Source organism: Lacerta agilis, chromosome 5 (genome assembly GCF_009819535.1).
Source record: "Lacerta agilis isolate rLacAgi1 chromosome 5, rLacAgi1.pri, whole genome shotgun sequence".
Classification (NCBI taxonomy): domain Eukaryota; kingdom Metazoa; phylum Chordata; class Lepidosauria; order Squamata; family Lacertidae; genus Lacerta; species Lacerta agilis.
Window position 1 is genome coordinate 49526166 of NC_046316.1, and position 24826 is coordinate 49550991.

Sequence of the window (24826 nt, forward strand, 5' to 3'; positions counted from 1 at the left end):
GAGTGATAGTTAGAATCCAGTCAGAATGTACATGCATCCTAATAGAGTCACATGCTTCTTCACTGGTCTGCCCTCACTAGAATAAACCTAAAAATATGCTCCGGCAAAAAAAATGTGATTTAATACCACAGGGTGAAGCAGCTCAAGTAGAATGTGCAACTAGCCCAAGGTCACCCGCTGAACTTCATAGCAGAGTTTAGATTTGAGCCCAGGTCTTCCAGACCCTAGCCTTATGCTGTAATCACACTGCCCCACTGCTGAAACCTGGTGCCAAGACTCAAACTCAGAATGATAGCAACAAGTCTGTGCATTCAAACACAGGGCTACCAAAATCAAAGGCGGGAGGTGAAGAGAACATTATTTTTACAGCAGCAAAGCGATGTGTGCGAGGGGGCTCTAAACCCCCGCTGCAACTTCCCTCCCCGCCCCCAGCTCCAAGTGCTTTTCACCCAGCCAAGGTTACTGCTGGGATCAGAGTTCAGTGGTGTAAAAAGGTGCTGAGGGAGAGGCGTTCTGGGTGGAGCAAGGATTCTTCTCCATTCCATGAGATTCCTTCCTTCTTTCCACGTGACGGGGGTAGTTCCACGTTTAAATGCAAGGGACTGTTGCAGCCACCTCTAGGTTGGCCCCAGGTTTTACATCTCAAAATAATCAACTAATCTCTTCTACAATAATATCCTGTGCAGCATGATTTCTTCTTGTCTCCATGAGAGCTTGGAAGGTAGTCAGCCAAGGCTGAAATATTGCGGAACTCAACCAACCAGCAAAATGTTTTGTCATAACCATTAGGAATTGCTACAACACAGGAGCAGAAAGAGAATATGCCAAAGGTTTCAGCACTGAGAAACCAACAAGGAAGCAAGATTAGAGATGGATTAATATGTATGGTCTCGATCTCAAAGCTACTAACATGAGTTTGACCAAACTGCGGGAGGCAGTGGAAGACAGGAGTGCCTGGCATGCTCTGGTCCATGGGGTCACGAAGAATCGGAAACGACTAAACGACAACAATACGTATGGTCTGGAATTTGAAAGTAACCAAGAGAACTATCAGTAATTTACATTTGGATCCAGATCAGGCAGATATATTACACCAAACATTTCTGAGTATGGTGGTTATCAAACTGTGTCTGTTAGATCTGTGGCACTTTTGCTGCAATGCTGTTTGTAGACCTCTGGCCAAAAGACACAAACGTATAGCATCAACACTATAAAAAATAAATCAGGGTTGGATGTGGTGGTGGTAAAGAGCTAGGTGTCTGTATCAGATATTAATCATCCAGGTTTAGAGAGGCCTGAGCAATAATTCAGACACATTTGTGGTGTGTGTGTTTCATTTTCAATGTTACTAATCCATATAAACCAATATTCAGTTACAATAACAAGTAATAAAAGTTACAGAACAGAAACAAAACAACTCAAAAATATTGCTCAGCTTTATAGATAAAAGTATCTTATTGTATCTTATTGTATCTCATTGAGGGCAGTTTTCAATATTTTTGTAACACGGTAAGTTCAAAAGACACTTTTTCATAAAGTCCACATATTCCAAAAGGCTTTAGGTGATATTTCTAAACTGCAAGGGCAACTTCAAGAGTACCTTGAAGCTTGCTTTCATGCTCAGAATGTACACATCACCAGGGTCAGACCAGTGATAACTCCAAAGGAATTTTGTTCACACTGCCTTGTGTGTATTTTGAACTATCTGTATTGAAAAAAGCTAATAGTCTTTAGTTTAAGATAAGAGGCACCTCTTCTTTCATTAGGCACCTTGGATCCTGCTGTCCTCAACCAGAGTGCTCTGATTGAGCAGGGGAAGCCAAGATGGTCCCCTCAAAAGGTTTCAGATTACAACTCCCATCAGCTGCATGCTCAAACAATATAAATGTTTTTAAGTTTTTGTATCAAATTAGTATATATTCTATTGAATTATATTGTACACATTGCAGCAGCCTTTGGCTATGAGCAATAAATTTGACTGACTGCATGCTCAAAGGTGATGGGAATTGTCATCCACAGAATCTGGAGAGTACCACTGCATTAGGATTTGGTTATAGAGTACAGTTGTTGGATGACCTGTAGGTCCTTTCCAGCAAAAAGATCTTATGGCATTAAAGTCTGTAGAAACAGAAGCCAGGATTGCAATAAAGCAGGCACAAACCTAAAACCACAAAAATAGTGCTAACTCTTCCTCCAGAAACCTAGCAACAGCAGTGTTCAGTTTCTAAGAAATACACAGCTCCCTTTCTGATAAGTGTGGGGTGGTTCCCACAGCTGGCCTCCTACGACCAGCCCGATAGGCATATCAGACAGTCTACAGACATCCAGGAAAGCTGTGGTCTCTGTAGCTAATAAAACCTTAAAGGAGGTCATGTTGGACCTCTTGGGGCTAAATATATCATCCCATCCTACCTCAGGGCAGTTGTACAGCGTGTCCTGTGCCCTTCCTTTCCCCTCATGGCAATCCTATTGGGCCAGTCACTATTATTCAACCTAGCATCACCCAGCAAGCTTTGTGGCAGCACGAGAACCTGAACCTGAACCTCCCTGGTCCTAGCCTGACACTATAACCACTACACCACACTGGCTGCATTTGTGATCTTTCCTATGGGTAAACGTTTGGCCACCAAGTCAGCTTCCTCAAGCCAGCAATGCTCAGCAGTTCTCCAAAGGCACCTAGTTTTAAAGCAGTCGCTAAGCTCCAGAAGTGTCAGAATAACAGAAAGACCAAGTCATCTTGCCGCATAACCAAAATATTAAGTCCATCAGGTTAGGCAGCAGCCAAAATCCGAGTGCTTTCAAGCTGGATTTCATTTGGATTAGAATCCAGTGAAAGGAGCCAACATATAGTTCCACAATATATACACCACCCCTAGTTTCTTGGCCGAACAGGAAGAACAATATACATGCAGAAGTAAGCAGCCCAGTTCTGTCAAAAAGCATTGCCTACTGCAAGCCTCTCCTCTGCCACAGGGTTCTGGGATAGGAGTTCAGGCAAAACAGGTATTTTGTATCTCACAAATCTGGCACATATACCGGTAATTAAACTCTCTCTATCCCCAAGTATTTGCACTTCCTAGATATTACCAGGTACTGGACAACATCCCATGTATGTGGTCTGCGTATTCTAAAAATATCAGCCCTGCAGAAGAGTTTAAGAGGCCTACATCCTACATATGTTGTCGCAACTCCAATACATTGAGGCAGGGAGAGAAGAGTCAGAAGGTAGATCTCTAAATCCATAAAATCAAGAGTAACCCAGCACAGCTGACATTGCACACAACCCCACGTGGTCGCTGGCATCTCAATGCCACCTGCAATCACGTTCGTCTTGTATACTGTGGCTCAGTTATCTGTCAGAATTCAGTCGTGTGTAATGAACTCGGGACACACTGCGCACAACAGTGATACATTCGTGCGCATCATATATAAAACGCATCTGCAAATATATATTTGGAAACACAGCTTCAGAGCCATTCACACTTTACTTTTTAAATGTGGACACATGCTACATTTTTTAAAATGCCAAACTACTTTAGCAGTGCCATCAGTTCTAAACGGTACCTGGGCATTTAAATGGTTAGGTTTCTCTGCAGTGTGCACAGAAATGATGACTGAAAAGGGATTGGGCCCCACTTCTGTTTATTGCAGGGAAGCCCAGCCACTTAAATGGGCATGAATCATCCACAACTGATGGTACAACACATGGAATTTGCTATTTAAATTCTGGTGGTTTGAGTACTCAGGTTAAGAGAGAGAGAGAGAGAGAGAGAGAGAGAGAGAGAGAGAGATGAACAAACCCTTACAGAATTCAAAATGATTCAGTAACATCTATATTTCATTTACCAGAAATCAAGGGCTAAAACAGAAAAAGGACAAAAGAAAGAGAGATTCAATCAGAATTAAAACCTGAAACAGACCAATAAGGGGTGCTTCTGGGAGTAAAACCAAAACCAAAACAAATAAACCCAAATCTATCACAACAAAACAAGTATAGAGCAAAGGAGCTGGGAGGACCTTCCCATCATGATGATCCTCGTGAATAAATTTTAAAACAATCTGGAAAGATCTTTTGATAATCAGTGTCCATATGCTTTATTTCATGCACACAAAAATATCCTCAATTTCTACAGACAAAAATATCCTATCAGATAAGCAGTGCAAGACTTAACACATCAGGAAAGAAACTTCAGCAGTTTAATTCATGAGAACATTTGCAGGATCAGGACCTTGGGGGTAACTGGATTTTTAAAATACCTGTAAATCAAACCAAAACATATGCATTTACCCAGGCTTTAAAAAAACAACAACAATGCCACTGTTTTACGTTGCCATTGTATGTTACTATTTTTATGGATTATGTAATTTTTTTTTTACCTTCCATGATTTTATAAGCCACTTTATGAATCTATTGAATTGAGAGATGGGTTATAAGTGGCTAAAATAAAATCAATCGAGGTTCGAATCCATTGTAAACTTAAGTCATGAATTAGCACTTCTGAAATCAGTAAGAATTACCGTATTTACCTGAATCTAATGCTCACCTTTTTTGGCCAAATTATATTGCGAAAATTAAGGTGTGCATTAGATTCGGTGGCACATTTACATTTGCCAACTTTTTTTAGTTGTTTCAAGGTTCTGAAAACTGAGGTGTGCATTAGATTTGATGGTGCATTAGACTCGAGTAAATACAGTACTTCTAACTAAACTTGCCTAAAATAATCCTATGTAAGAGATTTTCATATTCCCTAATGGCGCTAGCAGCAATAAGGAAGTAACTTTATTCGTGTAACATTATCACTATGTCCTGTGTTGCCACTCCACAGCATGTACTTAAGAAAATGCCAGCAGCCTTGCCAATTCTCTTTCTAAACAAGGGAGGGGGGGGGGACAGCACACCCTACAAACTGAAACCACTGAATTGTACACTGCCTAAACGTAGCAAAACAGCAATTGACTTCTCTGACTGGGCCTAGATTTTGCAAAGAGCTTCAGGGCTCGTCTGGGAAACATGACACTAAAAAGAGTGCTGTGCCAGGTTTTCACGATTTTTTTTTAAAATTTCAAATGCAAGCGCTGCATTTTGAAGGGGGCAAAAAGTTTACAAGAAACCTCCTACCTTCTTCCATGCCTGTTCACTGCCATTGTTCCTATTGTTTATATATATTGTTCACACACACACACACACATATGGGCAGGGCTTCTTCACTATGCAATTCTTCACGATGCAATTCTAGCTAACCAGGGATCACACACTGTGAACAGAATGAAGTCATCGCACAGCCACATTTGAGCATACGATGATTTCAGCAAGGGCAAATGAAGCTTACCCACTGCCCTCACACTGAAGGAGCACAAGGAAAGAGAGAATGCATGCCTAAAGCTCAGGCCACCCGGCTGTTGGTCCCCAACTGGCTTCACTAGGCAATTTCATCGTATGCCAGCACTACGCAGCAAATGTCCCTCCTTTTCTTGCTGCACGACATGAGCTAGGACAAACAGCACATAGGAACATGGATTCAGGTGCCGACACTAACCATCTCCACTGCACTGATTTCAATATGATACTCCTATGCAAGGAGGAGGAGGAGGAGGAGGAGGAGAGATGCTGGTATGCATATTCTGCACTAATAAAAGTGCTCTGAGTACCATCACAAAATGGCTGCTAAGGACAGCCAAAATAAGAGGTTCCAGTACTCTGTACCAGTGAGTACTGTCACAATTAAACCTTGTGTTCAACTATGTTCAGATATGCATCCCTATCCTGCCCTAACAAAATCAACTATATGTAACTGAACTGTTGCAATGGAGCAGCAATTGTGCCTCAGCAACAGGGATGCCTCCCCACGTCTACATACCTAACACCTTGCAAGTACTTTCATACCCCCTTTCACAAAGGGCTGTGCAAAACTGTCCGTAAAAGGGAGGCACATTTCTCACAGAAAGAAAATGTTCATGAAACTCAGTGTTCACCTCCCATTTTGACTCAGCGCTACTTGAAATTACTTAAAATCAGGCCCCGGACATTCAAAAACGGTGTGGCTGGAAGTATAGAAATTTGGGTGCACTTTGCATGTACATTCACAGAAATGTCTTCGGGATGCACAAAAACATTCCAAAATAAGTACTTTTTTCAGATATCTTCTTTGAATAACGTCAAAAATTGCCCTCAGTGGCTGATTCATACATAAGTATGGAAGGATTTATTTTTGTCAGTGTAATAATAATGTTTCCTTCCCTCTCCCCTTTTAGGACTATTTGTCCTTGAAAATAGTTACAGAGTTTTATTTCTCAGTACTGTATTGTTAAGTATACCAAGTATACACATAGTATACAGCAAAATCTCTTGATACTGTAGAATGTATGGATGAAGGTTCCCCCCCCCCAAAAAAAAACAAGTATGCCCTATGACCTTATTAAGCTACTCATTTTCTCAATAGGTTTCTCTGTTTTCCATTATAGACCAATGCAATGCCCTCCACAGAGTCTGGGTTAGGTCTACACTTAACTTACAATACCCACTTTGGGAAAAGGAGAGATTGTGCTGTTTAGAAGCTAGAAGCCAATCTTCATGCATGTCTACTCAGGAGCAAGTCTTAAATCAACAGGACCCAAATTCCCATGTTCAGAAATGTCATGTCTCTATAAATATGCTTAATATTGCACCATTGCTTCTGAAGGAAATTCCATACAGTTCAAATTAGTTTGGCAGGGCCAGGACTAGTAAAGGATGATAGGGGATATGGCCCTTGCCTGGTGGTATAAAGAGAAAAAAGGAGCCAAGGGGAAAGAGGTCCCCTCACAAACCTTAATCATAAATCCTAGCAAGGCCCACTTTTGCCTTCTGTCCTTTTAACAAGCATCTTCCCACAATGATGACAGCTAAACGTGCTCTTCTAAAAATAAAAGCATGAATTGGATTGCAACACAAATAGTCAAGCCTACAGACCAAAATACCATAGCACTCTACTTACTCTACCTTATTCAGCATCAAGTCACTGTATTAGATGTTTCAGAGATGCCACAAGTTTTGTTACAGAGCAACATTCTCTGAATTGTCCGCTTCCACTTTCCTACACAAGCTGGGTGTAAAGCAGCACCTCACTTTGCCTACTAACAGCCACCAGTGCTCTCAGCCTCAATTTGCCGTATCCTTTCATGAACCCTGTTAGACTGAGGGATTACACAACAGACCATTTTAACTTCATTAACCTGATTATATGTTGGAAAAAAGCATCCGTCTGCATGCATGCGGCTTTCTTGATTTCCTGCTCATGCAATAATGCTTTGGCTATTGAAGAGCCACCGAGGCTGCAATCCACCAGACTCCACTCCCACACAAGTCCTATTTGAAACAATTCAGGGTTGTTCAGGAGCAGCACACGTGGAAGCACAGCATTGGCATGCATGGCTGAAATGAGTAACTGCTAGGCAAGCAGACATGTTAACCACCCCTTCCGTTATAATGGGACAAAATGACATCCGTGTAGAAAACTGAAAATCCAACCCCAACCCCCATTCACAACAAATAAGCATTAAAATAGTGAATGTCCAGAATAAGGACGTGACAAGAGTGTATTTAATAGGGGCTGAAATTGTGCAGAGTTTTCACCCAACAAAGCAAAGGCCACATTCACATACAAGGTTAAGCCATTAAGAATGGTTAGCTAAACCATACTGTGCACGAGCTGCCTGTCTTAAAGCTGTGTCTGAACCTGCAGTCATGGGTCAAATAGTCCAGGATTGCAGGTGCAGAGATAAAGCTGAACCAGATGCTCCATGGTTTGTTTCCCTGCTGGTGGAAGGGAGATGAAAGTAGGAGTGCTCAGGTTGCATGCAATTTGTGAGCGGTTCAGTTTCACAAGCCATCATAGCTTAGCATTACATGTGAATACAGTCGTAGTCCAGTTCTGAATCTAGCTGTACACGCAGCACCAAGAGAATATCAGTATTCCTTTTGTAAATGGAAACTAATTTTCTTATAACCATTGCTACTTAGGCTGAGCAGAGAACCCCATAATCTACAGGCACTATAAGGACTATGATATGACATTTGACAGTTCAGTTATCTCCAATGGAGAACATTGCTAAAGGATTATTCTGAGATCCTCAAGACACCGTCAGTTACCTGCTTTAGGCACTTCCTTAAAAACGTCTCTCCCCCCCCCCCCCGGCCTTTCCTGATTTTCTTTTCCTTCTTATAACTTTCCCCCTCTGGTGTGTTTACATTTTTATCCTGCCTTTAGTATCTGTGTATCATATTCTCATGTTATGTTTTAGAGCACAGCTCCATGCTTTAAAGCACCATGTTGAATACTGCTTAGACTTTTTAAAAAATTATTAAAGCAGTCCAAAAAATTCGAAACAAAGAAACAAACAATGCTCGGGGCAAATGCCACAGCAAAAATTAATTACAAGTATGGGGCCACAAAACTATACTTCCATCTCATGGAACCAGCAGATTTTTCACCAGCCTGCTTCATTCACCACCTTATTCATGCACTGCTAATTACCATGTTAGCTTGGTAGAAGCACAGCATAGCATACGTCATATGGAGAATACAGCACATAATTCTGCATGGCACTACTAAGGGAAGAGTGCAGGCCAAACTAAACATGGTAGGGGCAGCCACACTGACTCGTGCAAATGGTGCAGTCATGTGAATCTAAAATGGTAGGTTCTGGGGATTTTTACAACAAAATGTGCACATTGATAAGCAGAACTAAATTTTTGTCCCCTGCCGTAACTCCCTGTACAGGTATTCCATCAAATCATGATTCTCCCTACCCACAAATCCAGTGCAATTCTGGTACAGTATTAGAAGCAGGCTGGTGAAAAATAAATTTATTTTTATGCCTGTCCAGCCCACAGGCTTTGTTTGTTTTTTATGAAGTTCCTGTGATAATGAATGCTTCAGTGCTGGGAATCCTGACACTCAGTATATATACTCAATATTTACCCCCTGTTGTCCTACTGCTGATGCAAACACAGAAAAACAACAGCTTCTTCATGGCAAATAATCTAAATGGTGTCAAATACTACATTTACCCTACTAAGTAAGGAAAGTTGTGAAGTAATCATTACTCCAGCTCTAGTGAAGTGAAATTCCTCTTCCTGAAACAAAAACACTCCTTGTACATTATTTTATATGCTTTGAGGCATGTTGGAGATTCAGAAAACATAGGCGAAGGCCTCAACAGTTACAAACAGTTCTTCTAAATTCAGCCCTGCTTACCTATTAATACACTTTTATATTAACCACACACAGGCTTGTATGTCGAAGTGCTCTTCAATTTAGAACTGTTTTGAGTCCGTCCCACCCCACCAATAAAGCCAACACCAGGAAGTAACAGAAATGCCGTCAAGAAAACAGAAAGCACACTGAAAACTCATCACCAATTATGCCCATGAACTCTGCTCAAGATTTTACTCCAGAACATTCTATGACCCCAGAGCTCTGGAAGTGGGAGGGGGACAAACCAAGGAGTAACCTTCCTTGTATTCATGGGACTGACTTTTGAATAAGTGTGCAAAAAGATGGGCTCTTAGATTTTCAGCCTTCTGTATCTCTGTCTCTTCTGTCTTTTTAGCAGTTCTCTCACCTCACACCTTGCTTCCTTTTACTCATGGTTCCTTCCCTTCTTCCATCAGCAGCCTCCACTTACCCCTATTTGCTATGTTTTACATTCCCTGTCCTTGCACACCCACCCCATACCCGAAAAGGGACAGTGCATATTCCTGCATTGCAGGGGGTCCTGCTGCTGCCTCTCTACCAGGCCCAGGACAGGCCCGATAAGACTACAAAAGGACTGCTGCTGCCCAGCAGAGAGTACTGTTCACATTCTTTTAAACTGCTTTTCAATTGTATCTCGTTTTTAATTGTTTTTAACTGTTTTTATGTGTTTTGGGGTGGTTATTCAGCTGTTTTTGTTAATATTTTGATGATGTATTTTGGGCTTTTATGTTGTAATTTTATCTTGTGAACCACCCTGAGACCTGCGGGTATAGGGTGGGGTGTGTGTGTGTGTGTGTGTGTGTGTATAAAACTAATGACCCTCAGGATCCCTTCCAAAGCCTGTCCACTTCCTGCCCTTTTAAATCTGGGGTCTTCCTTGGATTATTATTATTATTTGTTATCACAACCCAGAATAAAATTCCTGTGACTTTTGGGGGAACAAGCTGGCAAAATTATTTTTAGGCAAATCTGCATGTTGTTTGACACATCATGCAACTAAAATGGCATCTTTGCAGAAATTGTGAATGCGGTATTCTGACATTATATATGGCTAATTCAGAGGGCATCGTTTAGCTTTAATAACTTAATGTCTCTACAAAATGGATTCTAAATTAACTTCAATACACACAAACACAAAACATTTTAAAGAAGTAAATGATTACCCACCACTTTGGTAACTTTGGACAAGTTGGTTTAAGTATATTCAACAGAATGAATTTATTTCAGGAAAATGCAACCACAAAAATCAAATTACAAGTGAAACTTTCCAACTAAAGCAGTCCATGAGGCTTCAGAAATATTATCTTTATTGAAAAGAACTGTGCAGGTCTTTTTTTCCTTTGTTAAAAAAAAGATTGCAAAAACTTGTGACAACTCATTACTGTATAATGCATACCACATGAGGCATAGAAAGCAGGTTTCTACATTACACTATTAGCAAGCCATTCACATAGTGGTAGGTAGTTTAGTGTTATGTGGTCATACTACTACTACACAGAAGTAACACAAAGCAAAAGTACATCAAGGGGCACCTATAATTTCTTTGGGAAACGTTTCAGCAAATATGGCTAGATCTAGAACTGCAGGTATGTATGCACTCTCCAAAACAATATTTAAGCTGCAATCCTAACAAACTTACCAAGGAGTAAGCTCCACGGAACACAGAGGGACTCATTTCAGAGGTAACATGCATAGGATCAGGCTCAAAACCAAGGTTAGTTTCCCTAGAGCAAAATCATCCTTGCTTAGAAAAGCCTTCAGTGAGAATGAAGGATGGAAAGTTACATAAAAGGCAGCATGGCACAACCTGCAGAAGCTGAGGCATTACATAGCCAGCTCGCTCTGCTGGATTTAAAGAGCCAGCTACCACAACAGCATGTTGGGAAATTTTTCTATTAAAAGGCACAAGCCTACAGATTATCAAGGACTGAGAGGAAGTGAGATCGCAGAGAAAGGAAACTGAATCCCCAGAAGTTGCAAGCAAAATACAGCCAATTGTGCCTGATGGGCTTACAAAGGATCACAGCTTTTTTTTTTTTTTTTTTTTTTTTTAAAGATTTACTCCCTGCAATTGGTACCTGTTAGCAGTGCCCGTGCTGCTCCCTCCGCTGCTATGCTTTCTTGCCCGGCTCAGCCTCTGCGGTGGCTTTGGGTCCTGCAGTCCAAGGCTCGGCATGGAGGGGAAGGTCGAGGCATACCCATGCTCACACTCTGCAAAAATCACCAGCAAACGGGAAAGCGAAGGATCAGTCAAGAGGGAACAAAACAGTAGGTTCCAAGGACACATGGACTTAGGGAGGAAGCTTCAGCTAGCCCAGAGATAAGTCCTCAGGGAGTGTCTTCAAACAACCAAGAACTCTGGCGGGACACAGGGGCTACAGACAGCAAGCCACCTGTCCGAGGTAGAGCCCAGAACATAGCAGGCAAATGCTTGGGATGGTACGCTAGCAGTTCCTAGAATCCCACCTCTCCACCCTGTTTACCTACAGCATGTGAGCCTGCTAGCTCGCCCTCTCCCTTTTTCCCAAGCCCTCCCCAAACAACCCATTCATTAAAAAGGAGAGAACAATTCCCCCTTATGGGGGACGTGTCACTCCAATCCCCACCCCCTTCCTCAATCCAGTTACCTCTCTCTCTGCGCTCCAGGTATTCAGCTGCCTCCAGAAGGCGCTGGATGTTAATCATCTCCACCCGTTCCATAGCCCCTGGGCTGGATGAGGCCGCTTGCCAGCCCCCGGGCACTCTTAGATCTTCTCCTGGAGAGCTGAGAGGAAGACTCCCCGCTCTCCCCTTTTACAACAGGGGTGGCAACAACTCCGCTTCCTCTTACCGGGACGGGACGGGCACAGGGCAGCAGGCGAGGCGGTACTAAAGGGCTGGGGGGGGGTCCCTTCTGATGCCTCCGGGAAGTTTGATCAGCGAGACCAAGAAATGAAGAGGATCTAACAACTCCTGCCGTAGTTGCCCCTGGACCCTGCCCACATCCTACCTCGAGAGCCTGGCGCTCAGTCTCCTGCTCCTCTTCTTCATCCCCTGGTCAAGGAGCACTGATCCTGCCCGCGACCCCCCTAGTGCTGATCCCCGGCTCTCGGGTGCTCTTTCCCCCTTCTCCACCGATCTTGCCCCGTGCCTTCCCCTCCCTACACGCCGAGTCCCACCATCGATCCCTCCTCCGACCTCTCCGTCAGCCTTGCCCCGCTAGTCCTGCATCCTTGCTCGCCTTCGCTGCCCGCTCCTTCCCTTGTCCCTACACTTTCCCTCTCCACCTCGGGGCTGCCCCTGCATCCATGGTCCAAGCCCTGTTCCCTGGGATCTTGCGGCCGTTTTCTCCGCCTCCTGCAGCAGATCCTGTAGGTCCCTGCCTCTTTCACAGTTTGTTTACCTCTGGTTAGAAATCATGGGAGGCGGGGGGAGGGCACACACGCGCACGCACACACACATGAGAAGACTCTGCCGCGGGGCCGCTTGGGAAATGTAGTTTCCCTGCCTGCGCTCCCCCTTCAAGGGCGGGGAGCGTGCACAGGAGCAGCAATAGCAATGGCATTGTGGGAAGCCTTCCGCGTTGCGCGCACCCTTTCGTGGCTGGACGAAAGCGGCTGCAGCAGCTAAGCTAGGCGATCATCGCCAAGGCAGGCTGGCTTCATTCCCCCACCCTCCTTCCAGTTGCACCCCTGCGTTTCTTGGGGGGGGGGGCGGGAACGGGGGAAGCCCCTTCCTCGTTCATTCCCCACTTAACAAAACCCGAGATCTAGGCTCAGTGAGTGAAACCGTTGGAGTGATGCAGGCGGGTTTCTTTCCGCCAAGACGCTCGTTGAGGGAAATCGCTTGCGTTTTAAAGTGTCACTCGCACTTTGTGCAAATTAAACCACTAATTTGCACAGAACAACTAAGGAGCAGAGCCTATCTGGGTCTACTCGGAAGTAAGCGCCACTGATTTCTGTGCGACTTGCTCCAAAGTTAGTGTACACGGAATTATGGCACAAATGTGTGTGTATGGGGAGGGGTGCCATTACAAGACTGCATAAGTTCTGTATTGCTTTTATTTTTTATTTTTTTTAAAGCATTTTTATGTTTGCCGTCAAAACTACAAAATTCTGCTCTTGCAACTCTTCGAGCAGACGCCGGAAGTCAGTTTCGCTGAGATCAGTGGGACTTATTTCGAAGTAAACACATTTTTGATTGGACGAAAATCCTTCACCTCATGTTCCCTATGTGGCAGAGCTGTCCGGCAAAAACGCGGTAGTAGGAGGGTTAGTCTGGATGGGGACCCTGCTGTTAATCCACCCGAGGTGGTGTAAAAAGCACAAGGTCAAACGTATTCAGAATCAGCACTGCCAAATCTCAGCTTCTGGAGTCTTATCAGGACAGGAATATCTCAGCCTAGAACTGCTCACTCTGTTTGCATGGAAGGCTTCCACTTAGGAGGGCTGATTTGTCTCCATGCCAGTCTGATAGGTGGTTTGTTGCTGCTGGCCAGCGTCATCTGAAGCGTTATCAAGTATTTTAATTTTTGACTGCTGATCAAAGATCCCTGGTTATTTCATCGGTGGGGGCAGAGGAACGATTGATGGAAAGCAAGCATGCACCCTTCTCACAAGTGGTCCTTTCCTTCACCCACCCCCGGCCCCTACCACTTTGCCAGACCCCTGTAATTATTTCAAGGAGATGCACTTTTCATATTCAGATCATTCCCAAATAATCAACTGAAAATTAAAAGAAGGCTGAAACCCTAAGCAGGCTTACTACTTGAAAGCTAATTCCATCAAAATCAATTGGACTAACAGCACAAGCCTAACGCTGGCTACTTATACATAAGCCCTATTGAATGCAATGGAATTTACTTCCAGGTAAACAAGATTAGAATCGCAGCCTTACTTAAGAGAAAATAGTTTTAGGATGAGTGTGTTAATGTGAAAAATACTGTCATTTCTCTTCAATATAATGTAAGGAGAAACCTCAACCGCCCTCAAATTTTATTCTTCAGTGTGGCAGAATGTGTACACTTTGGAATTCCCTGCTCATTGATATTAGGCAAGAGCTTTTGCTTTACTGTTTGTTTGTTTGTTTGTTTGTTTGTTTAATAAGCTACCCAGGCATGTATTTTAATATGTAACTTTAGTTTGCAATTCATATCTTTAAGTGCTGGTTTTATTTCTTGTTTTTAATTTTTTCAGTTTAACATTTTAAAACATCTGATTTTATTGGTAATTTTAATGTACCATATATACTTGAGTATAAGCCTAGTTTTTCAGCACACTTTTTGTGCTTTAAAAGCTGCCCTCGGCTTATACTCAAGTCAACCATTCCTTAAGAAGTGTACAAGAACGGTGGTTCTTTACTCTCCCCAGGCAGCTTGTTCCATTCCTGAACTGCTCGCATAAATGCAAACTTTAGACCCCAGAAGGCAGAAAGCCTATCAGTTAAGGAAGTATTAAAACCCCACAGGTGCTCACTTTCCCTGGCTCCTGCTTAAACAGGACAGGATCCCAGCCTTCTCTGTATAACACAAGGGAACATTGCGCTGTGGGTTAAACCACAGAGCCCTAGGGCTTGCTGATCAGAAGAATGGCGGTTCGAAACCCTGCGACGGGGTGAGCTCCACAGCAGCAAAGGAGGAAGAGGAAGGAGCAGCCCAAAGGAATGCTTTGGGCTGCTCGTTCCTCCTCTACCACAGTGGCAAAGGTGAACCGGCTTATACTTGAGTCAATAAGCTTTCCCACATTTTTGTAGGGAAATTAGGTGCCTCGGCTTATATTTGGGTCGACTTATACTCGAGTATATACGGTAGATGTTTTAGGTAAACTGCTTACAGGTTTGGGTCATTAAGTATCTAAATCCTGTTATAGAAATAAATTTCAGAAGTCCACTTTTCTGCTTCTATGCCACCCCCTCCCCACATCCTTTTTATTGGTGCTGCCATTGTTGCCACTCTAGAAATGCAATAATAGGCCAGATTGAACTAACCTGTCCTGCAGGTTGATTAAAATTCAGCTAATCAAACATAAGCAAATAAAAGAAAAACATTAGAAGTTATAAACTGAGCCACCTAGGCTAACAAAAAATGCAACATAAACTGTCACACAAAAGCAAGAGTAACATCATACTTTTATTAGGAACGAATTAAAAGCCATAAAGAAATTAGCCAGCTTTTCAGGTGATCTAAACTCTTCAGAAAACTGGATGGTAAACACACACACACACACACACACAGAGAGAGAGAGAGAGAGAGAGAGAGAGAGAACTGCTGAGCACATGATGGAAAGACAATGTCTGCAATTTGTAATAGTCAGTGCTTTTTTCTAAAAAAAATATGTTTAGGGGTGCTCTCATTTTCCTACCCATATTGAAATACTGCCCCTCAATGAGGCCAAACTTAGATTCACACAATGTTTAGGCGTATGTGTACTCCTGCGTCCCCCCATAAAAAAGCACTGCTAATAGTTGCAGACAGAATGATGGGGAGGGCATGCTGTGCAGAAGTACAGGACAATCCTATGAATGTTTCCTTATTCAGAAGTAAGACTTCCTGTGTCTGATACGCCTTACCCCAAGTGAGTGTGCACAGGATTGCAGCCTTAATTAAGTTGGACCAGGCTTGATGCAAAGGATCTCAGGTTGTCCTGATAGGGAAATTTACCCGCCACCACCTTCCCCCCACCATTATGCCTCCCCGGTAGCGAGTGCGGGACTCATGAACTCGCTAAAAGCCCGACGACGAGCGGGCATTCCTTCCCCCCCTTTTCCGGCCATCTCCCTACACTTTGCAAGTCACACAAGCACCACATAAAACCCTCGCGATGAAGGGTTCCCCAATATCCCAATCTGCGTTCCGAAAAGCCCCTGGAAAAGCGCTTCTGTCAAACAGCGCTCCGCTGGTCTCCATTTTCTCAATGAACGGGAAACCCACCAATCAGGAGCATGCATTCAGCTCTGCCTGCAAAATGGAACGTTCAGGTCAGCTACTATGATTCAATCATCACCTTCACGCTTGACTGAACACTAAGTGGGTTTTGACAGGCTCCCTGCTGGGAGAACAATGGAATCGAAACCAAAATGTAACCAGTTGAGGAAACTATTAATTATAACTTGCAACAATGTATCAAATGGACAATTTAGACGCTGGGTGGCCCAATTTTGACAGCTCGAAATATTTATTATTGTAAAAATCCACAACTCCTGAACGCAGTGTCCGATTTGCCTGGTTCGGGTGTCTATTTGCTCCTTGAAAAATAACCTTTCTAACCCCTCGGTCCCCGCCATCCTCCGATCATCGGAAGTATATTATTTCGATACTGCATAATTTTTGGACTCTCCACTCAGTGGCTTTCATAATCCCCTAAGCAGCGAGTCACGTCCGCAGGAGGAGATGCCCCCTCCCGATAATCCAGTCAAGCACCCATCCATCAGCTACCATGGCAGCAGACATCCTCCTAGGAGCTTTCTATTGTCCTAACGCAGAAGAAACCTTCAATGTGTATTGCACCCACCCTAGATCCATTCACCGGTTCCTGCCATCCTCCCTGAAATGCAAAACTTGTTTTTCCCCTATGTAAATTTTACTGTAACCTCCTCTCTCCCCTCCCCATCTCTGACGTTTCTGTGATGTATTTCGCTATGTATTCTGGGCTATCGCGGGAACTTTTAAAAGTCCAGGACACCCTTTGTTCGGGGTTCAGATTTATCTGGAACCTATTGCGCAATAAACTTTGTGCTTTGCTTTGCTCTGTGGCGGCTGGACTCCTTTTGTTCCGCAACGTCTTCAGGTCTTTGCCTGACGATCCAGGTGGACGGGTAACTTTGTCCTCAGGGTCTCCGTTTTCCGTGACAGTTCTTGGTGCCGAAACCCGGGAGGCTTGCGGTCCCCCCGTGTTGCCGACCGGGGCTTGTGGGTTCTTCAGCCGGCACCGGGTCTCGTTTTCCCGAAAGATCTCCAAAGCTTCCGGCCGGTCACCGGGTTGGAATTGTGAGCCTCCAGGAGCCAGCCCGAGAGCAAAGGAACGCTCTGCCGGCTTCATCTGGATCCAGGGAGACGCGTGAGACGCGTGAGTATGAGTTAAAAATCCAGTGCACTGGTGGGAATTGGGGTGGTATATCCTGGCAACAAAATTCTCTGCCTTCCTATCTATCGTTTTCTAGCCTTTTCTCTGGTCCAACCTCACGAGGGACCGCGCTCAACTCGAAAAGGGGAGTTCTGAGCTCTATCTCTTTCTCTCCCTCTCCGGTCAGCCGCACCGATGGGCTAAAACCCCGTCGAAAGCAAGGGATCGGAGCTCTTTTTCGTACCTTTGCCAGCCGCCCCGGTAGGAGAAATCCTATCGAAAGCAAGGGGCAAGGGGACTTCCTTTCCTATTTAACCTCAGCCGCACCAGTCGGGACACGTGTACACGCATGTCGTGTGTGAACCCGCTTCTGAAAGCAAGGGAGGTTTTCCGGAACGATTGCTCTATCTGGGGGTCGCCCGATCTGGCACCGCACTGCGCGGGCGTTCAGTAGGGTCCCTTTTCTAAGTTTAACGATAGGTAGGAGTTGCCAGGAGGGTGCTCGGCTTAGCAGGGCGGTTGGTGGCAGAGTGGTGAAGGTAAACCCCAGGAATACGTTAGTTGCAACAGTTGAAGGTCTAGGAGGATCTAGACGGTATAGGTGATAGTTACGGTTGATTGGACTAGTCAGCTCAGAGTGTTATCCTGTGGCTACACTCCCTTATCCTTTCCCTCTTGTTTTATTTCCCCGTTTAGACCCCAGTCGACTTAAAAATGGGTACCCAAGCCTCAAAGCATGAGCGGACTCCCTCAGGGAGGAAGGCTTCTAAGAAGCCATCCAAATCCTTGCGGGACCCTGACTCTCCCATAGAATTTGTCCTCAAGCATTGGAAGGCACTGCCTGGACACGCTTTCCTGTCCAGAGAAAAAATGGAGGATTTATGCCAAAACAAATGGCCGGCCAACACGTCTAACGCCGAACCGGAGTTGCGTTGGCCCTCAGACGGATCGTTCAACCCAGACCGCCTGAAATTCCTTAAGAAATATCTGAGGGAAGAGAGGCCCCGCCAGCTTGAGTACCTGGTAGTTTTCGAATCGGCCAAAGATTTAATACCCAAAGGAGATGCTCTCCTGCAACTGCCCGTGCTAAATAAGAAAGGATCCAATAAACTACGGAGAAACACCATAGAAAGGACTCTACCTCCTCCTTATGAGGCGCCTCTAACAGACGACTCTATGGAACAAGCTCTCTTCCCCTTCTTAAACCGTGGGGCCACTGCACCTACTCCAGAGGAACTAACAGATGACCCTGATAGCGAGGAAGAACAAGGGGCTAGTGGGGGTGGAATGCTCCTTCGGAATGGAACCCGAACCGGGCAGACACCCGCTGTTGCGCCTAAAGAACCAGCGCCGCAAATGCCTTTAAGGGCTCTACCGATACCCCCGGTAGATCCGGCCGACCCTCCCCGAATGATATATACCCACCACCCGTTCCATACGGCCGATCTAATTAACTGGTCCAATCAAATGCCGTCCTTGAGAGATAACCCCGACATCTGCTACCGCCAAATCAGCACAATTTTTTCTACCCATAACCCGACCTGGGCTGATGTCCACGTCCTCCTGAACGCCCTCTTCAACGAAGCAGAAAGGGCTGATATATTGACGAAAGCAGGGGAGGCGCTGGAACGCCCCAATTACCAGACAGGTAAACCCGACAGAATTGAAGCCCTGACTACACAACACTTGCGGGTCGAACCAACATGGGACTATAATACACCCGAAGGAACATGGTATATAAAGACCTTTAAAAGGGCCATATTAGACGGAATCAAGGCTGCTGGACAACGTACTATAAACTGGACAAAGGTCCAATCCGTTCTCCAGGGCCCTAATGAGCACCCTTCCGACTACTACGCCCGACTTCTGTCGGCCATTAAGACCTGGGGAGGGATTGACCCTGAGAACACCCAGCATGAAGTTATAGTGAAGGGGTTCTTTAAGGACCAAGCAACCCCTGACATCCGTAAAGCCCTAAATCTGCAAATCGGATACGACGGCAAAACCATTAGCGAAATTCTCTCCATAGCCCGAACTATATTTAATAATAGAGATGAAAGGAAGAAGAAAGACCATAAGCCCGACGAGGATAACGTGTTGGCCCTTAACGTGGAGATGATGCCACACAGAGGCAGGGGAGGAATGCCAAGACACAGAGGAAGAGGGGGGGGGCCACCAGCCATACGCAGACCGTGGGGCCCCTCGGGGGGGGGTTGCTTCCATTGCCAGGAAGAAGGACACATAAAACGATTTTGTCCATATTTAGCCTACCCCCCCCTTCAGTCTCCCTCTCAGCCTTCTCAAGGCTACGAAGTTCAACCAGTAATACCGAATAGTCAGCAAAACTGGGCACCGCCGCAGCACATGCCAGTGTACGGGAACCAACAGATGATCCCAGGCGGCTCACAAGCCTTAGCACCTCAGCCTCAGACGCAAAGCCCACACCAAGGGTAAAGACCCAGTTTCTAAAGGCAACAGAAGAGCTGATAGAGCTGCCCAAATGGCCGCACTACAGGCTCCACAAGACGGAATGGACTTTCAATGTGTCCAAATCCCAGCAAGCATTGACTTTAACATCATGTACCAATCAGCCTCCGCTGAAGAGAGGTCAATGTGGACCTCCCTGGGAGCCACACAAGTTAACGGCATCTGGTTGCTCCCTGACGGAAGGGCCGTCCTTTCAAAAGCCTGGACTCCAAAAGTAGTGAGGGTGGTTCATCAGCAGACCCACTGGGGAAAGGAAAAACTCATAAACTACATCCAGAGATGCTGGTATGCCCCAGGGGCAGCCGTAGCTGCTGTAACTGCTACAAAAAACTGTATAACATGCCAGACCTTCAACCCTAAACGTGAGCCCAGGCGACCACCGGGGGCCAGACCGTGGGCTTTTGTTCCCTTTGAAAGCCTACAGCTTGATTTCATCGACCTTCCCCCGTGTCAAGGATATAAACATGCACTGATAATCATTGACAAATTCTCTTGTTGGACTGAGGGATTTCCTGCTAAAAGAGCCACTGCCACCGTAGTGGCCAGAGCTCTCTTACAAGATATCATCCCGAGGTTTGGGGTTCCCCGCAGATTAGACAGTGACAGGGGAAGCCATTTCACTGCTCAGGTAGTCCAGCAGGTGGCACAAGCCCTAGGCATAAAGTGGGAACTTCATACACCATATCACCCAGAATCTTCGGGGCAAGTTGAAAGGATGAACCAGGAAATAAAGGTCCAACTGGGCAAAATCTGTAAGACAACCGGACTGAAGTGGGTGAATGCACTACCTCTAGTCCTCCATAATATTAGAAGTGCACCCACGGGACCTCTGAAATTGTCCCCCTTCGAACTTTTATTCGGCAGACCGCCCCCTGTTTATACCACTCAGTTCCCCCTCTCAGAATTGGAAATAGGTGAATCGGAACTAGTGAATTATGTCATTCAACTCCAAAAACAGTTACAACGTCTCCACCAATATGCGGCAATAGAAGGGCAGAACCTGCCAGCTGATGCCCCAGTACATTCATTCCAGCCAGGAGACTGGATTCTAGTAAAGGTATACCAGAAAGTGCCACTGCAACCTTCATGGGAAGGACCATTCCAAGTGCTCCTCGTTTCCCTCACTGCAGTTAAGGTTGGTGAAAAGAACTCTTGGTTACACCATACAAGGTGCAAACTCACCCAACCTCCGGAAGACAACCAGGAAAGTGGGGGAGAGGACTATACTTTTGATAAACCCCCTTCCACCCCAGATTCTTTCATAGACGGCCAGGACCAGAACCAGGACCGGGACCAGGATCGGGACCAGGATCGGGACCAGGATCGGGTCCACCAGACTTCGCCTCCGGACCAGGATCGGGCTCTACAGACCGGACCTGATTCGGAGCCACAGGATCGGGCTCTACAGACCGGACCTGATTCGGAGCCACAGGATCGGGCTCTACAGACCGGACCTGATTCGGAGCCACAGGATCGGGCTCTACAGACCGGACCTGATTCGGAGCCACAGGATCGGGCTCTACAGACCGGACCTGATTCGGAGCCACAGGATCGGGCTCTACAGACCGGACCTGATTCGGAGCCACAGGATCGGGCTCTACAGTCTGGACCGGATCCCGACGCCACCGAGTGGACATCAGAGCTCATACCAGACGGCATCCGACTGCGCTTGAAACGCAATTGATAGCTCAACGCACCCTAGCAGCGCACCCCAGCAACGCACCCTAGCAACGCACCCCAGCGTCGCACCCCAGTTCCTGTTCATCGTACCCCAGTTCCTGTTCATCGTACCCCAGTTCCTGTTCGTCGTACCCCAGTTCCTGTTCATCGTACCCCAGTTCCTGTTCGTCGTACCCCAGTTCCTGTTCATCGTACCCCAGTTCCTGTTCGTCGTACCCCAGTTCCTGTTCATCGTACCCCAGTTCCTGTTCGTCGTACCCCAGTTCCTGTTCGTCGCGCCCCAGATTGACAGCTTTTGACAGCTGTTTGACAGCCCTCCGTGTTTTCGGACTTGCCACTATTGACAGCTTTTGACAGCTGTTTGACAGCCCTCCGTGTTTTCGGACTTGCCACTATTGACAGCTTTTGACAGCTGTTTGACAGCCCTCCGTGTTTTCGGACTTGCCACTATTGACAGCTTTTGACAGCTGTTTGACAGCCCTCCGTGTTTTCGGACTTGCCACTATTGACAGCTTCTGACAGCTTCTGACAGCTCTCCGTGTTTTCGGATTTGCCACTATTGACAGCTTTTGACAGCTTCTGACAGCTATTTGACAGTTCCCTGTGTTCGTTTCCAAGACTTGCTGCCCTTTTGACAGCTTGCCTTTGACAGCTTGCCTTTGACAGCTTGCCTTTGACAGCTTGCCTTTGACAGCTTGCCTTTGACAGCTTGCCTTTGACAGCTCCTCCTTAGAAATGAACTCCGTCACGGTACTCTTCCTTTTCCCTTTCTTGGGCAGGCCCCTCGCTTGGACCTCTGAACACTGCCCTGGAATAATGACTGACCACCAATACCTGGACTTTCACCTTTTGGAACAGGGTGGCAAGCAAAATCCGGACCGGATTGGGGATTTTGATTTCTGTCTCCCCGAAAGCAGGACTCTGTTACGCCACTCACTGGTCCCCAAGATGAATGGGACACAGCAGTGGGAACTGTTTGTACGCTCCAAGGACTATAGGAGGCTGGGCTCAGCCTCCGTCATCCTGGATCAAGGGAGGTATCGCCTTACCTGTGTCAATGGCTCATACCTCCTCTTCAGCCATGGAGAGGTATCCAAGAGCCCTAATTGGACTGAAGTGCAGCAAGGTGGGGGCTCCCACACTTTTACTGACACTTCTTCTCTCCCCACGCAAAACCTCATTTTTGGGTTTCAATGTACCCGCCTGGTACCACCGCCTTCCAGACCCCTGATCCAAGGTATCTGCTTGAGACGTTTCTGTTGCTTATGGGACCTGGGTCCCACTGAGGACTGGAGGGGCTCTGATTACCTGGAGGGCTGGTATCACCCCATCCTACCCTCAGACCCACCAGTTTGGGATCACACCGGACCCCTGCGATGTGGAGGAATTGCCAAGACAGCCTCCCTTTTAAACACCACTGATCCCCTCCACCCTGTCGGAACTGCTCCACGTCGCCTGGCTGCAGACACTTCCATCCCTGAGCCAGACTTCCTTTCATCATGGGATCAAAACTCCTTCATCCAACTCCTTGGCAAGGTGGCCAAGGAGACAGAATACCCGAACTGTTGGATTTGTGCCCATGCACCAAGCCACCTCCGGCAAGGACTTCCCCTGGTTCCCTTTGCAGTCACCCTGGAACAGCTCCGCCTAGGAAACGTGGCTTCATGGAACCTCACTGCCTTAAACCTTACCCACCAGTATCTGTATCTCACTGGTCCTACCCACGGACCCCTCTGCCGTGTTTTCTCTGGAGATGGTGCCTCAGTAGGGACTAGTTCCTGCGACACCTCTCTGGAAATCCATGAGAATGGACAAGTGACTGTTCGTACCCAATCAAAGTCACATTTGGTTACTGACCTTCCATCAGCCTGGGCGCTGGCAGTAGGTGCCAATCCAGTGGGCCAGACCTCACGCCCCAACATCGCCTTCCTCCACAGCTTCGCCTCTGGCAGACTCGGGACTGACCTAGCCGGACTGTGGTGGATCTGTGCCCACCGTGCCTACCGGTGGGTAAGCCCCCACATGTCTGGCTCCTGCTACCTAGGGTACATTGTCCCAGGAGTACGTGTCACCCAAGACCTGCCTACTGGGAGACTGCGGAATAAGCGGGAGGAGCAGGCCCTCTCTGACCTGTCTGATGTGGCTGCGAATGGAGAGACCTGGGGAAGAGCCCTATTCCCAGCATACGGTGCCGGTTCAAACCACGTTGATATCCTGAGGCTCACCGATGTCCTCCTGAAATTCATGCGAGAAGCTGAGCAAATCACGGATTCGCTGACCACCGAACTCTCACAGGTGAGACAACTTGGAATTCAAAACCGAATTGCTACGGACTTTTTATTATCAGCGGAGGGCGGGACTTGTGCTCTGATTGGCTCCGAGTGTTGCACATACGTGACAGATCAAACCCTGAACATTACAGGACATTTGAACAACATCCATCGTCTGACCTCCACTTTGCACGACATTCAACATGAAGGAATGTCAGACTTTGATCTTTGGAGCTGGTTGCCCAACTTGGGGTGGGCAAAACAACTTTTAAAGGGTATTTTTCTGGTCATCATAGTGATAGTGTTGTGCATGTTAGTGCTTTGTTGTATCTCTCGTTGCTGGACCCCATGCTGTTCTTTGATCCGCTGTCCCTTAAGCCCACCTTCCTCCTCCATGTTTCCCCTCCGGGCTTACTATCATGGCCAGCCCACCTTCCCTGAATACGTCCAGTTAAGACACCTGGGGGAAGGTGAGTACCAAGTCACGGAGGTATAGGTGTGGAGAAAAGGATTTGTGGTTCTACGAACCAGATTACAAATCTTATCTCCAAGTGCGGGACTGATAGGGAAATTTACCCGCCACCACCTTCCCCCCACCATTATGCCTCCCCGGTAGCGAGTGCGGGACTCATGAACTCGCTAAAAGCCCGACGACGAGCGGGCATTCCTTCCCCCCCTTTTCCGGCCATCTCCCTACACTTTGCAAGTCACACAAGCACCACATAAAACCCTCGCGATGAAGGGTTCCCCAATATCCCAATCTGCGTTCCGAAAAGCCCCTGGAAAAGCGCTTCTGTCAAACAGCGCTCCGCTGGTCTCCATTTTCTCAATGAACGGGAAACCCACCAATCAGGAGCATGCATTCAGCTCTGCCTGCAAAATGGAACGTTCAGGTCAGCTACTATGATTCAATCATCACCTTCACGCTTGACTGAACACTAAGTGGGTTTTGACAGGCTCCCTGCTGGGAGAACAATGGAATCGAAACCAAAATGTAACCAGTTGAGGAAACTATTAATTATAACTTGCAACAATGTATCAAATGGACAATTTAGACGCTGGGTGGCCCAATTTTGACAGCTCGAAATATTTATTATTGTAAAAATCCACAACT

The 24826-nt window shown here is 46.3% G+C and overlaps 1 protein-coding gene across 3 annotated transcripts in view; it reads right to left on the bottom strand.

The window, feature by feature from the left end:
- MXI1 (MAX interactor 1, dimerization protein) overlaps positions 1-24826 on the bottom strand; it is an 83900-nt gene that overhangs the window by 46073 nt on the left and 13001 nt on the right. For 2 of the 3 annotated variants that reach the window (XM_033149710.1, XM_033149709.1), the window contains exon 2: positions 11315-11447. In XM_033149710.1, coding sequence (XP_033005601.1) covers positions 11315-11447 — 133 coding nt within the window. Of the gene's footprint in view, positions 1-11314; positions 11448-11863; positions 12613-24826 lie in introns of those variants that run through there. The other variant, XM_033149711.1, reaches the window with a different exon arrangement.